Source organism: Dipodomys merriami, unplaced genomic scaffold (genome assembly GCF_024711535.1).
Source record: "Dipodomys merriami isolate MVZ:Mamm:240054 unplaced genomic scaffold, mDipMer1.0.p SCAF_3, whole genome shotgun sequence".
NCBI classification, from domain to species: domain Eukaryota; kingdom Metazoa; phylum Chordata; class Mammalia; order Rodentia; family Heteromyidae; genus Dipodomys; species Dipodomys merriami.
This window is the reverse complement of record NW_027204492.1, coordinates 16,288,343-16,301,506: the sequence shown is the minus strand read 5'-3', so window position 1 is coordinate 16,301,506 and position 13,164 is coordinate 16,288,343. Positions and strand designations below refer to the sequence as shown.

Genomic DNA, 13,164 nt, shown 5'->3' with positions numbered 1-13,164 from the left:
TACATGATCTCTCAGATCAGGCACAAGTCAAACGTGGCTGCTACAAGTTCAAGGACTATCCTTAGCTTCTAACATTTCCCTTTTTTTTCGGAGGGAGTAGGGGTTAGTCATGGAGTTTGAACTCAGGGCCTGGGCATTCTTTTGCTCAAGGCTAGCACTCTACCATTTGAGCCACAGATTCACTTCCAGCTTTGTAGTGGTTAACTGGAGATAAGATTCTCATGGACTTTCCTGTCCTGGTGGGCCTTGAACCATGATCCTCACATCTCAGCCTGCAGAATAGCTATGATTACAGGCATGAACCACCAAGCACCCTGCTCTAACACTTCTTATCATTATACATCTACTTAGTTTGGTAAATGTTTAAAAAGGAAACCAATATCCAATATGACCCCCCCCCCCCACCACCACCACCAAGAGTTGGCTCTCTTCTGACTCCAGGTCAAAATGTCAGCTTACCAAGCTGAACACAGCAGACAAATCACCTAACTAGAATGTTTCAGAGGGCTTAGAATCAAGGTGAAGAGGAACAAAATCATAAGCCAAAAGCTCTCAAGTGAATAATCCACTAAATTAATAATACACAGACTTTAATCTATTTGAAGGTAGAGCTGGGAATGGAACCCATGGCCTTATACTGCTGGACTAGCAATCTACCACTGAGATAGATCCCAGTCTTTTAACATATATGATCTATCTATCTATCTATCTATCTATCTATCTATCTATCTATCTATCTATCTATCTATCTACCTACCTACCTACCTACCTACCTACCTACCTACTTACCTATCTACTTTTGTGCTGGTCCTGATACTTGAACTCAAGGCCTTGGAACTGTCCCTAAGCTTTGTCCAATCAAAGCTAGCATTCTACCCCTTGAGCAACTACTGGCTTTTTGGTAATTAATTGGCTATAGGAATCTCCTGGACTTTCCTGCCTGGCCTGGCTTCGAACCCTGATCTTCAGATCTCAGCCTCTTGAATAGGCATGAGCCAACATTAGCTCATTAGTTAGTTAGCTCAACATTAGTTTTTTTTAATAAAAGATCAAGTCAGCGAGGCCCGATGACGCACAGCTGCCATCTGAGCATGGATGCTGAGGAGGAATGGTTAGAATTTTGTCTGACCTAGAAAATGAGATCTTGACTCAAAAGAAGGAAGAGAGGGAAGAAAAGAAGGAAGAGGAAGAGGAAAAGGTTGGAGAAGAGGAAGAGGAGGAGGAAGATGGAGAAGAGGAGGGAGGGGAGAAGAAGACCAAAAAAAAGGAAGAAAAGGAAGAAGAGGAGGAGGAAGAAGAAGGCAGCTGGAGGCCTTAGTACCTGGTAGAAGTCTGCCTACCATACACAAAGCCCTGAGTTCAGCACCAGTAACACACACACACACACACACACACACACACACACACACACACACACACACACACACACACACACACACAACACACATACACACCAAAGTGACACACAGAATGATCCCTTATTGATTCAGGACTATTGGGAAAGTAGGTGCTCTCCACAGGTAAAAGGAAAAATGAACAGAACTTTCCCCTTGTTAAGAATTCTTTTGTAGTTCAAAGATCTCCTGTGGAACTCTTGCTCACCTATACTTCCAGAACTTTTATGTCAGAAGACATCAACCACCAAACAATTCTGCCCTGGAATACACCCAAAGCACCAACCAATGGTAAAAGCTCAAGGATCAACAAGTTGGAGGTGAGCTGAGTCACAGCCACAGTCACAGGCCTATATCATTTCAGCCAGAAGTCAAGTCTTACTTGCCCCCCCCCACCCCACCCCCACAAAACCCTATCCCTTCTGGTCACTCACTTGATCACTCTCCCCCTCCCCTGCCCTCCAGCCACCACCACTGGCTACTGCTAATCAGCCTTGAGCTGGAAAGTCAGATAACCAAAGCCCTTATCTCCTCCTCCTCCCCCTTCTTCTCCCCACACTTGTTCTCTACCTAATTTGAATATAAACACTCAGAACTTGAATCCTGTTTTACACCTCTTGGAGTAACCAGCTCTCAACCTACTGCACTACTCCATGATGGCTGATGAGAAGACTTCCCATAGGCCTTCTCTTCAAATAGAACGCATAAGGTTTACGGCAGCTGTCTCCATCATTTAGTTTTTCCACTGGCTTCCACATTCCCAGCTGTGTTCTGCATGGTTGAGCCAAGGAGAAGCCTGGGGATTTGCTGTACTTCTATTTCTTGATAAGATACTTGAAGAGAATAAACACATGGCAAAGAGCACATTAAGGTAAGGGATAAAGAGATTTTTTTTTTTAAATTGCCCAATAAAGCAAAAGAGAAGAAGTATCACTAAGTTCGCTGACATTTAATCAATAAATGACAGCAAGGCTGGATTCTACCCTAATTCTCTTCAAAGGACTCCGAAAGTCCTTTCTCGTGTCTTTATCTGCAGACAAGCATTGCTGGTTGCAGTTTAGACTGGTATCTTGATTTAAAAATATCTTTCCTCCGATTTGATGGATCTTCCCTTAAACCCAAGTTAGCCAAAATTGCAACAAACATTCATGCTGTCTAAATGAGAACTCCTATGTGAGCCAATGTTTTGTGATAGATTTCGTGGAAATTTAGAATAACAGAATCTCGGGGATGGAAGACAACAGCTAGGGCAAGGATTTTCAATTGTGGGTTCACTTGGGAGCTTTTAAAGAAATACTATGACCTACTGTTACCCTCCAGAAGGTATAACTTCATTGATGTGGGGTGGTACCCCAGCATTAACCTATTTACTACCCAAATAGTGAACCATTTCATAAAATCTGGTGCTTTTTCTTTTTTTGGTCAGTCGTGGGGCTTGAACTCTGGGCCTGCGCTCTTCAGGTCAAGGCGAGCACTCTACCACTTGAGCCACAGCGCCACTTCCAGTTTTCTGGTGGTTTATTGGAGCTAAGAGTCCCATGGACTTTCCTGCCCAGGCTGGCTTTGAACCACGATCCTCAGATCTCAGCCACCTGAGTAGTTGGGATTACAGGTGTGAGCCAACAACAAATTCAGCATTCTTTTTTTTTGGGGGGGGGTCCAGTCGTGGGGCCTGAACTCTGGGCCTGGGCGCTGTCCCTCAGCTCTTCAGCTCAAGGCTAGCACTCTACCACTTGAACCACAGCACCACTTCTGGTTTTTTTCTGCTTATGTGGTGCTGAGGAATCCAACACAGGGCCTCAGGCATGCAAGGCAAGTGCTCTACCACTGAGCCACCTTCCCAGCCCAAATTCAGCATTCTTAACACCCTTCTCAACCTCATTTTCTAAGTTGGGAGAACCTCATCTCAAAAGAGGCTAAGATCTGACAGGATTGCGATTTGAAGCCAGCCTAGGTAGGAAATTCTGTGAGACTCTCATCTCCACTAAAACAAGCCCCACCCCCCACCCCCCACACCCCCGTGGAAAAAAAAAGCCAAAGTAGAGATTTGGTTCAAGTGGTAGAGCCCTAGCCTTAAGCAAAAGCTCAGAGACAGCACTCAGGCCCTGAGTTCAAGCCCAGACCAGCACCAAAAGAAAAAAAAAACTATCAGCCAACTAGCTTGTCCCACAATTAAGCCCAAACGATTCAATCCCAGAAAGCATGTCCTTTTCTTCTCCATGTAATTACACCATGGAAAGCAGTGGACTTTCTTTTTTCTCACTCTCAAATTCTGAATCCTTAATAACAGCAAACCAACTTTCCCACGTGCCCCAAAGTAAATGTATTTTCTAAATTTTCTTTGCCTTGGAATCCCGCTGCATGACTTTAGAAAAACATAGACCAGGTATGTCTGTTACCCTATATATACATGCTTTTTCTTTTGTGCTGGTCCTGGGGCTTGAACTCAGGCACTGTCCCTTAGCTTTTGCACTCAAGTCTGGCACTCTACCACTTGAGCCATCACTGTAACTTCTGGTTTCTAAGCAGTTTACTGGAGATAAGAGGCTCATTCATGGGCTTACCTGCCCTGGCTGGCTTCAAAATGAGATCCTCAGATCTCAGCCTCCTGAGTAACTAGGATTACAGGTATGAGCCACCAAGTGGCCTAACTGAAGGATCTTTCAAATCTCTCACATACTGTGATGATTTTTTTCAGTGCATTTAATTTCTAGTTTGTACCTGCCTTGGCATACCCTAGCAGACCTCGCTCTTGTGGGCTAAACTCTTTCTCTTTCGTGAAAGGTGCCTTTTCCCCTGAAGCAGCCTCCTTTGACTCTGCCAGTTAGTCATGCTGGGTTCTTTTTTTCTTCCTCCAAGCAGCTGGTCTTTTTGATGTCTCGCACACATTTATCTGAACTTCCAATAAGATGTTTTTGCATAGTTTCCAGGCTTCCTGGAGGTTCTTGACTTTTTCTTTAACACTTCCATTCAATGTTTTTCCTAATTTCTAACATTTCTTAAGAGTTTCTTTTGCAGAAGCTGAATACCTGGCTGATGGATTTCTTTGATTTTTTTTCCCCCTCTGCTACCATATTGCTGAATTAAAAGCATCAGAAGTTAAATATGATATTTCAAATTACCTCTAAGATAAAATCGCTTCATGAATTCTGGTAAGCAGCAAATGTTTAACCAAGTGCAATTGAAATTGCTAGTTCTTACCTGATGGAATTTTAGTATGTCTACTTATTTCTATAAAATATTCTGATAGCCTTAATTCATAAATACTTCATACTTGGGAAATATTCTGAACACTTGGTAAAGAAGAAACTTAAGGTTTTTCTCCTGGTTAAAGAGTCATTAATGTGCATTGAATATAGTAAATTATTCTTCAAACTGTGCTCTAAATTGCTAACCCCAACTGTTTGCTCCTTAAAGAAGTTTATCTCAATACATAAAGTAGAATAGAGAGGGGCGCTGGTGGTTCACACCTGTAATCCCAGCTACTCTAGAGGCTGAGATCTGAGGATCATGGTTCAAAGCCAGCTAGGGCCGACTCTTATCTCCAATAAACCACTCAGAAAACTGGAAGTGGCGCTGTGGCTCAAGTGATAGAGCAATAGCCTTGAGCTGAAGAGCTGAGGGACAGCGCCCAGGATAACAGTTCAAACCCTACAACTGACCAAAAAAAAAAAAAAAAAAAGTAGAATTCTGAACCTCCCTGAAAAAAAAAATTAATGTCCATATGGGGGCTTGAAGTCAAAACCTGGGTGCTGTCCCTTAGCACCACTGAGTGACAGCTCCACTTCTGGCTTTTTGGTAGTTAATTGGAGATTATAATCTCAGAGGGTCTGGACCTTGGTGGTCACACCTGGAATCCTACCTACTCAGGAGGCTGAGATCAGAGAATCAGTTTGAAGCCAGCCTGGGCAAGAAATTTCCTGAGTTTCTAATCTCCAATTAACTATATTTAAAAAGTTCAGGGATGTTAGATAGGTGATACTGACTCACGCAGGTAAACCTATTTTATCTCCAATTAATCACCAAAGAGCTGAAGTGGAGCTGTGGCTCAAGTGGTAGAGCGCTAGCTAGCCTTGAGCAGAAAAAGTTCAGTGACAGTGCCCAGGCCCCCTGGGTTCAAGACACACACATACACACACACACACAAACACACACGCACACACACACACACGCACAGGCACACACACACACACACACACACACACACGCGCACAGGCACACACACACACACACACACAGAGCCATGTAAGGAAATGAAGCTGGCAACACTCAGCATGGAATGGCCAGGCTAGACAAGAGGCAAGTAGATCAGAAAAAAAATGAGTTAAGTCAGCCTCCTAACAGATCTGTCAGTAATGTTTCCTAAAACAACTTGACTAATGACATTTTCCTCCCCAGAAGCCCTCAGTGGCTTCCCATGATCCAGGAAATAAGATTTACATTCCTTCTACTATTTACACTATATTTTCCTGCAGAAGATATGACTGGATCTTCTCTGCTACAGAGAAGATGGTGTTGTCATGGTAATCTTTTACTAGTTATTGAAAGCCCAAAACTTACTAAGACCTCTATAGTAGCAGAGAAAGGATCTTGTTTACCATCTGTGGAACACAGCACAGATGATAAACTGAGTCAAGTTAAGACCTGGGTTCAAATCTTACCTCTACCCCTAGATATAGGACTGTGAATATACTTCATTCCTTTGAATCTCAGTTTCTTGTCTGTAATGGGAAATGATCATGGTATGATAGTTATGAGCTTTAAGCAACACAAAAAGTCTTTAATATGCCCAGACCTAGAGCTACAAGCTCTTATAAAGCCAAAAAATGCACTTCTGATAAACATTCTGGAAATAGGCCTCAGTGCTAAAATAATGACTGTTACCAGGAAGCTAGAGAGACGCTTTTCCAACTGCCCTGGATTAGCACTGGTGTTGTGTCTCTTGTACAGATAACATACTTCCTTTTCATTCCTCAGTCAACTATCCAGCTAATCCCGAAATTGCGTGCAACCTGACGTGAATCAAATAAAAAAAAGGAAAATAGTGATTATGTGGAATCAAACATTTTATATTTGTATGTTCTAACTAGAGATTGAACTGCATACACCAGCACGTTTACAAAGTTCTTTTTTGGGCATGTCCAGGAGACAGCTCCTAAAACACTTGAGACCATTACTAAAGTGACATGTTATAGGACTCAACTAAACTCTCACAGGAAGTCAAGCAGATGACTGCAGTAGAACAGATCACAAATATCTATCATCTGTTCCAAACAGAAGAAAAAAAAAAAGGAGGGACTGGGAATATGGTTCAGTGGTGGAGTGCTTTCCTAGCAGGCATGAGGCCCTGGGTTTGATTCTTCAGTATCACATAAACAAAAAAATAATAATTTTTAAAAGTAGACTCAAATGCTCTTTTACATTAGAATAATTCAACCCAGCCAACAAAGGTGGAAGAGAGAGGACTATAACCTTGCAAACATACGCTGCATGTCTTAACATATGATAAACTCATTATTAGAGAGGAAAATATCACTATGCCTCTATCACCCCTGCCCATGGCATTCTAACGTAGCTTATATGTGATTCCCAGACGTCTTTGAGGAATACACATATATACGTGTGTGTCTAACAGGAAAATGCTCACATGTACATAGCTTATATACATAAATGAAAACAAGAAACAAAAACTCAAGCAGGGCACCAGTGGCTCCTACCTTTAATCCTAAGTACTCAGGAGATTGCAATCTGAGGATCATAGTTCAAAGCCAGGCTAGGCAGGAACATCCATGAAACGGTTATCTCCCATTAACCACCAAAAAGCTGGAAATGAGCTGTGGCTCAAATGGTACAACAGTGCTAGCTTTGAGTGTAAAAGCTAAGGAATAGCACCCAGGCCCTGAGTTCAAGCCCCAAGACCAGCGCACACGTGCACGCGCACGCGCACGCACACACACACACACACACACACACACACACACGCTTACACACACACACAGAGGAAATTATTATATACTTCTTAGCCTCAAGGAAAACAGATTTTTATACTTATAGAAATATTTTTTTTAACTAATGAACTACTATTGCCTTCTTAAGATTCTAGTCCCAAATCTCTGCCCCTTGTGTTTTGGGAGTGTTTGAGTGAATGTGTGTGTGTGTGTGTGTGTGTGTGTGTGTGTGTGTGTGTGTGTGTGTGTGTATGTGTGTGTGTGTGTGCTGGAGATCGAACCCAGGGCCTCCTGCCTGCTCTAATGTACTTCACAGTACAGGACTGTCACTGTCCCTCATCTCTTACGGTATTTATCACACCCTATGGTGTATTCCAATTATGTGTGTGCATGTCTTATCTCCCTAACACCAGGCCTGGTGGGAGGGGGGGGAGGGAGGCCCCTCCTGCCCTTCTTGCTGCCTTAATGATGCAAAACAAGGACTATGCATACTAGGCACTACAAAAAAACATATAAGTAATGCAAGTTAGACAAAAATGTATGCTTTATCTTAAAGATCGTGGTCTCTGGGCTCCCCATTATTTGAAAAGTATAAGAGTCAAACCAATGGGCAATGCAAGATCTCGTTTGGAAGCACTGTCTGCCTGATACAATTATTACTAGGTCACATCATGGGGAGCTCATCAGATAATGTATGAATGAGACTTCTTCTGGCCATGAGGTCTTCTTAAAGCCTGTTCAAACTTCTGCAAAGCCAGTATAAAACCATCAAGAACAAAACCTTGGCAGTGAGACCCAAGCAAGATACTCTTAGGGGAGAAACACAAAGGCACAATGCCTCTGTGCCTTGGATCATATAAAAGTATTTATCAAAATGAATTCCAGGAAATCAAAACAAGGTTGAGTTGTTGTTTTTCTTGTTGTTTTAACAAAGAAAGGAATAAAACATTAAGCCAGGCACTGGTGTCTCACACCTGTAATCCTAAACTACTCAGTAGGCTGAGGACTGGAGTTTGAAGCCAGTCTAGGTAGGAAAGTCTCATGGACTTTTAATCCAGAAGTGGCGCTGTGGCTCAAAGTGGTAGAGCACTAGCCTTGAGCAAAAGAGCTCAGGAACAGCACCTGGGCCCTAAATTCAAGCCCAAGAACACACACACACACACACACACACACACACACACACACACACACACTCATTCACACACACACAAAGAATAAAACCTTAAACTTGGACTAAGCGTAGGGCTCAATAAACTAGGCAATCAGACATTGTGACTCTTTGCCTTAAAAAAAAGTTAATCCTTAATGCTTTGTATTGAAAAATAAACATGCATTTTGTGTATATACAAATACACACATATGGAAGTGGCACTGTGGCTCAAGTGGTAGAGCACTTGCTTTTGAGCTGAAGAGCTCAGGGACAGCACTCAGGCCCAGAGTTTAAGCCCCATGATTGACCAAAAAAAAAGTTGACAAATACACACATATGTATTAATATACTATATGCTATAATATATAACATGTAAACATTGTATGCTATATCTATAATATATTAATATAGTAATATATAGCATGCATGTACAATATACTATTGCATAATTAATACATTTCTATTTCATAATATATGCATGTATTTGTATATATAATATATACACATACATAATATATAATAACCCTCTCCTCAGGAAAAGGGCCTGACAACTGGTTCATTCAGACCTAGACTGTATACAGTCACTGTTTCCACCAGGCTCCCCCAAATGACCAAAATTCTCTCAGTGGAGTCTAGAGAAGATGAGGCTGCTGTAGGCCTCTGGTGAGAATGGAGCCATGATAAAGATTACCCTTGGTTCTCCACTGGCCGTCTAAAGGTATTTGCTTGGGTGTTGTGACAGTGTCCTACACTCAAATGAATGCCTCTAACACTCCACATTTTTGGGCCATTCAGTCATGCATTTTTGTTATTGTTGAAAGTGGTGCAAAATTGCACTGCATGAGCTCAAGTCCCTGGTGGTCTTCCAGGGATTCGAGCTAAAAAGGCACTTCCTTTGTTCCTCAGGAGAATGCTGTCCAGTAGGTCATTGAAAGGGGGAAATAAAAGCAGCAGCCCTGGGAGGGAGATGAAGGACAAGACAAAAAGAATCAAATGTTTTGGGTGTGAGCACATTAGCTTCCATTTCCTGTGGCTGGTTACTAATAATGCCCCCTCCCCATCTTTGGGGAAGGGGCCTAGATGATTGACATGTATGCAAATTGGCCTCTCAGGTGGGTATTTTTTGGCGGGGGAGGGGATGATGATAATGGGAACACCTAGACTGTGAGGTCCCTGACTGAGCACCTTCCCTGCCGTTGAGATGTTCAGAAGCCAACGCCTCAAAGCCATCCTGCCATTTCTAGGGAAGGCAAGGAGCAAAATGAAGAGAAAGTGGGTGGTAGGTGGGGGGAAAGGGGGCAGGCAGGATTTCCCCACCCAGTCCCTCAATGCCTTCAGTCTATGTGAAAGGCACAAATTGTTTGCATGAGCAGAAGAGGAAAACTTGTCAGTCTCCCAGTTAAGTGCATAGTTGTATGGATCGCTTCAAAACGTGGGAATGACAATTGTAACCTTCATGCCAATCATCTGTGGGGCACCCAGGCTCAAACTGTGCGGGGCACAAAGACACCCATGTCCCCAAAGACACCCCCGGGACCCACACCCCCAATCTGACCTGCTAGAGCCCTCAAGCTTCAGTAGCTGATGGTTTCCTTTACTTTTTCTGGCTGGGGGAGAGGAAGAGAGGAAAAGAAAGGGCTTTTCAGGGCTCTACAGCCAATAAAACCCTGCAGCTGTGAGGACATACTTGAGTTCCCCAAAGACAGGCAGCTGAAGGGCAAACAGACTTTAATCAGTAGCGTGAGAGTTATTTGATAACCGGCAAGGTGCAATGGACGCCTGGACTACTCTATTTCTAGACACATGCCAGTTACACTCCGAAAGAGCCCAGCAACTTCCCTCAATTACCTTTGTGATTTCCATGGGATTGATGACTGCACTTAATCTCCCACGGTATTAATAGTCCTTTCCTCCCGCCCTCCCCCCCCCCCTTTCCTTCTCCAAGTCTTTCTAAGCCTTTGGAAGTGCCTGGTTAAAATTACAGTATTTCCTTTGCTGGCTGCCTAGGGGCTGCCGGCCCCACCCGTGCACCCAGTACAGCCAGGCAAAGGCTCACGCAGCTTGCTCTCTTCCATGAAAGGTGTGGAATGGAGGCTTGGCCTCAGGAGCTTGAATCTTTCACTCCCGGGTTAGAGTGAGCTGGCTTCCCGCCAGCTAGATCCAGGCTCTTTTTGAGCCCCGGGGGCCAACAGGCTACCTGAATGGTCTTGGGGGGAGGGAGTGAGAGCCTAGTCGACCGGGCTGCGGCGCAACAGTTGGCCACAGCAAAGGAGCGAAACCAAGCAGTTGTGGATTTGTCCCAATGCCTGCAGCTCTAGCAACAAGGGATCGACAAGGGATCGAGGAGTCGTCCCGTCCCCTCCCACCTCAGGTTGCAAGAAGGGCATTCACAAATGCCCCCAAGTAACCCTCCCCGCATCAAACCCCCCAAAAAAAAAACTTTTTCAGAGGCAAAGTCTTCTTCATTTACATAACCATCTCCAAAGTAAGAGTGAGGTTTCCCGTAATAAGTTCTTTCAAAGGGCTGTAATTGAATGTGCAATTAACCCTTAAAATGAGGTGAGAGAAAAAAAAGAAAGAAAAGAAAAGAAAAAGGAGGTCGGGGAAGATACCACTCGGTTCCAACCGTTGCAGAAAGCAAGAGTTTCCAAAAAGTGAGGCTTTGGTGAGAGTGGGAGCAACGAAAGGCAGGCTTTCGGGGAGTGTGTGTGTCTGTGTGTGTGTGTGTCTGTGTGTGTGTCTGTGTGTGTGTGTGTGTTTAAGGGACTTCTAAAGCCCTTGCAGCTACTCAAACTCTTAATCCGTGTAAGCAGTGGAAGAGAGGTAGGGGAGAAGGGGGAAGAGTATTAAAAGCATATCAAGAAGACATCAATTTCAACTGCACATTTTGCAAGTCCCCCCTCCCCAGTCTGCAAACTCCCTAAGGTTCCCCCCCGCCCACCCACTTCCTGGTAATCCCACCGCCACCCTCTATCTTCAGTCGCCCATACAACAAAGCCGGGCACCCAGTTAAATTCAATCCGGAAAAAGCAAGGGAGCCTGGTGACAGGCACTTGGAGGGCCCCGAGTCCTCCGTCGCTTTTTAGGATGTCAAGGGGGATGGAGGGGGGGCGGGAATAGAGCACCGAAGTGGCACTGGGTAAGCCCGCAAAGTTGCAGCACCCCCCTCTTCCTCCCACTGGCCAGGACCGCGCGGCACCCGCAGCGCACATCCAGTGCCCTCCCCACCTCAACTTGGGGCTGCTTTTCTACCGCTTTCTTTCTCTTGCCTATTTGTGCCTCTCGGCTACCCGGTCCGATGTAGGGGCGGCGAGAAGTTGGCCCTGTCCGTGCCCACCTCCCGAGATAGGGGTGTCTCTCCAAACCTACCGTTGATCTCGTGGAGGGGGGCATCGTTCTTGTTGAAGCCCTTGGCCACGTAGAGACGTCGCACTTCCGAGCAACTTTTCGACTTGAGCTCGGCAGCCAGGAGAGTGGCGCTCAGCACAGCGAGGGTGCAAAGAAGCGCGGGCAAGGCGACCCGTGCCATGATGCGAGCCGGGGTGCACAGACGCGCTCCCACCTTTGGAACGCTATCACACGGCGGCAGGGGAGGGGGAGGAGGGGTCGGGAATCTAGGAAGCAACGCACCCGAGCGGGCCGAGGGAGGCAGGGACGCGGGATCGGAGTTGGAGTTGCTGGAGAAGATGAGGGGCAAAAAAAAAAAAAAAAAAAAAAAGTACAGCGGGGCCTCGATCAGGCAACGGTCCTTGGGTGCCAAGGCGCCCGACTGGAAAGGAGGAGGACGGTGTGGAAGCAGCGCGCAAGCCCAACGGAGCAGAGCCGCACACTGGCCGCGATGACCTCGGGGTTCCACGGGGCAGCGATCGATCGGGGCCAGCTGGCTTGCCCGGCTGTGGGCAGGGACGCGAAGAGGGAAGGGAAGGTGGCAGGCGCGCCCCGCAAGATCGCGGACCGGTGTGGGCGATGTCCGGTGGGCGCTCGGAATGGTGTGGCTGCTCCGGTCGCCCCCCTTGGGCGCTGGTTCCCCCGTTCGCCGCACTCAGCTCAGCTCCGCTGGAGTCCGCTGGGCTCGGCTTTAGTCTGCCCTCAGCCCTGGGGCTGTGCCCTTCTCAGCTCCGCCGCTGATTGACTGGCCGGCTTGCGCGGCGACGCTCCACAAACTTGGCCAAGCGGGGCGGCACAGGGGTGGGGGGGTTGGGAGGGGGGCGGGCAGCCGGGGAAGGGCGGGGGGGGGGGGAGGAGGGCTGGAGACAGGCGGGAGCACGCAGGCCCCGGCCCGGGAGAAAACCTGGAAGCTGGGTATGGATCCGGAACAGCCAAATCCACTTCCTAGGAGGGAAGGGGGGGTTCTCCGGGCCGGGCACCGGGCGCTCCCTCGTGGGACACGCCCTGTCGGGCTCCTCCCTCCTCCTGGGAGGCGGGCAATCGGCTCGCCGCCCTTCGTCGTCCTCCCCCTCCCCTTTCCACCTAGGGAGGCGAGGCCAGTTTTTCTGGGCTTCAGGGCCCAAGTCCCAGGGGAAAGCAGGCAGCCTGGGACTTGTCTTTGGGCCCACGACTTAGTCCTTAGCGCCTCCATGAAGACACCTGATCCACTATCCACCATCCAAAGCGACGTCCAGCGCTCTAGCCAAGATACCCCCGCCCCCTCACCCCAACACACACGGAGATG

The 13,164-nt window shown here is 46.5% G+C and overlaps 1 protein-coding gene across 1 annotated transcript in view; it reads right to left on the bottom strand.

Moving 5' to 3' along the window:
* Gpc4 (glypican 4) overlaps positions 1-12,627 on the bottom strand; it is a 119,825-nt gene extending 107,198 nt beyond the window's left edge. Inside the window, exon 1 of the mRNA XM_070039710.1 lies at positions 11,862-12,627. Coding sequence (XP_069895811.1) covers positions 11,862-12,021 — 160 coding nt within the window. The 5' untranslated portion in view covers positions 12,022-12,627. The remainder of the gene's footprint in view (positions 1-11,861) is intronic.
* Positions 12,628-13,164: the final 537 nt, after the last annotated feature.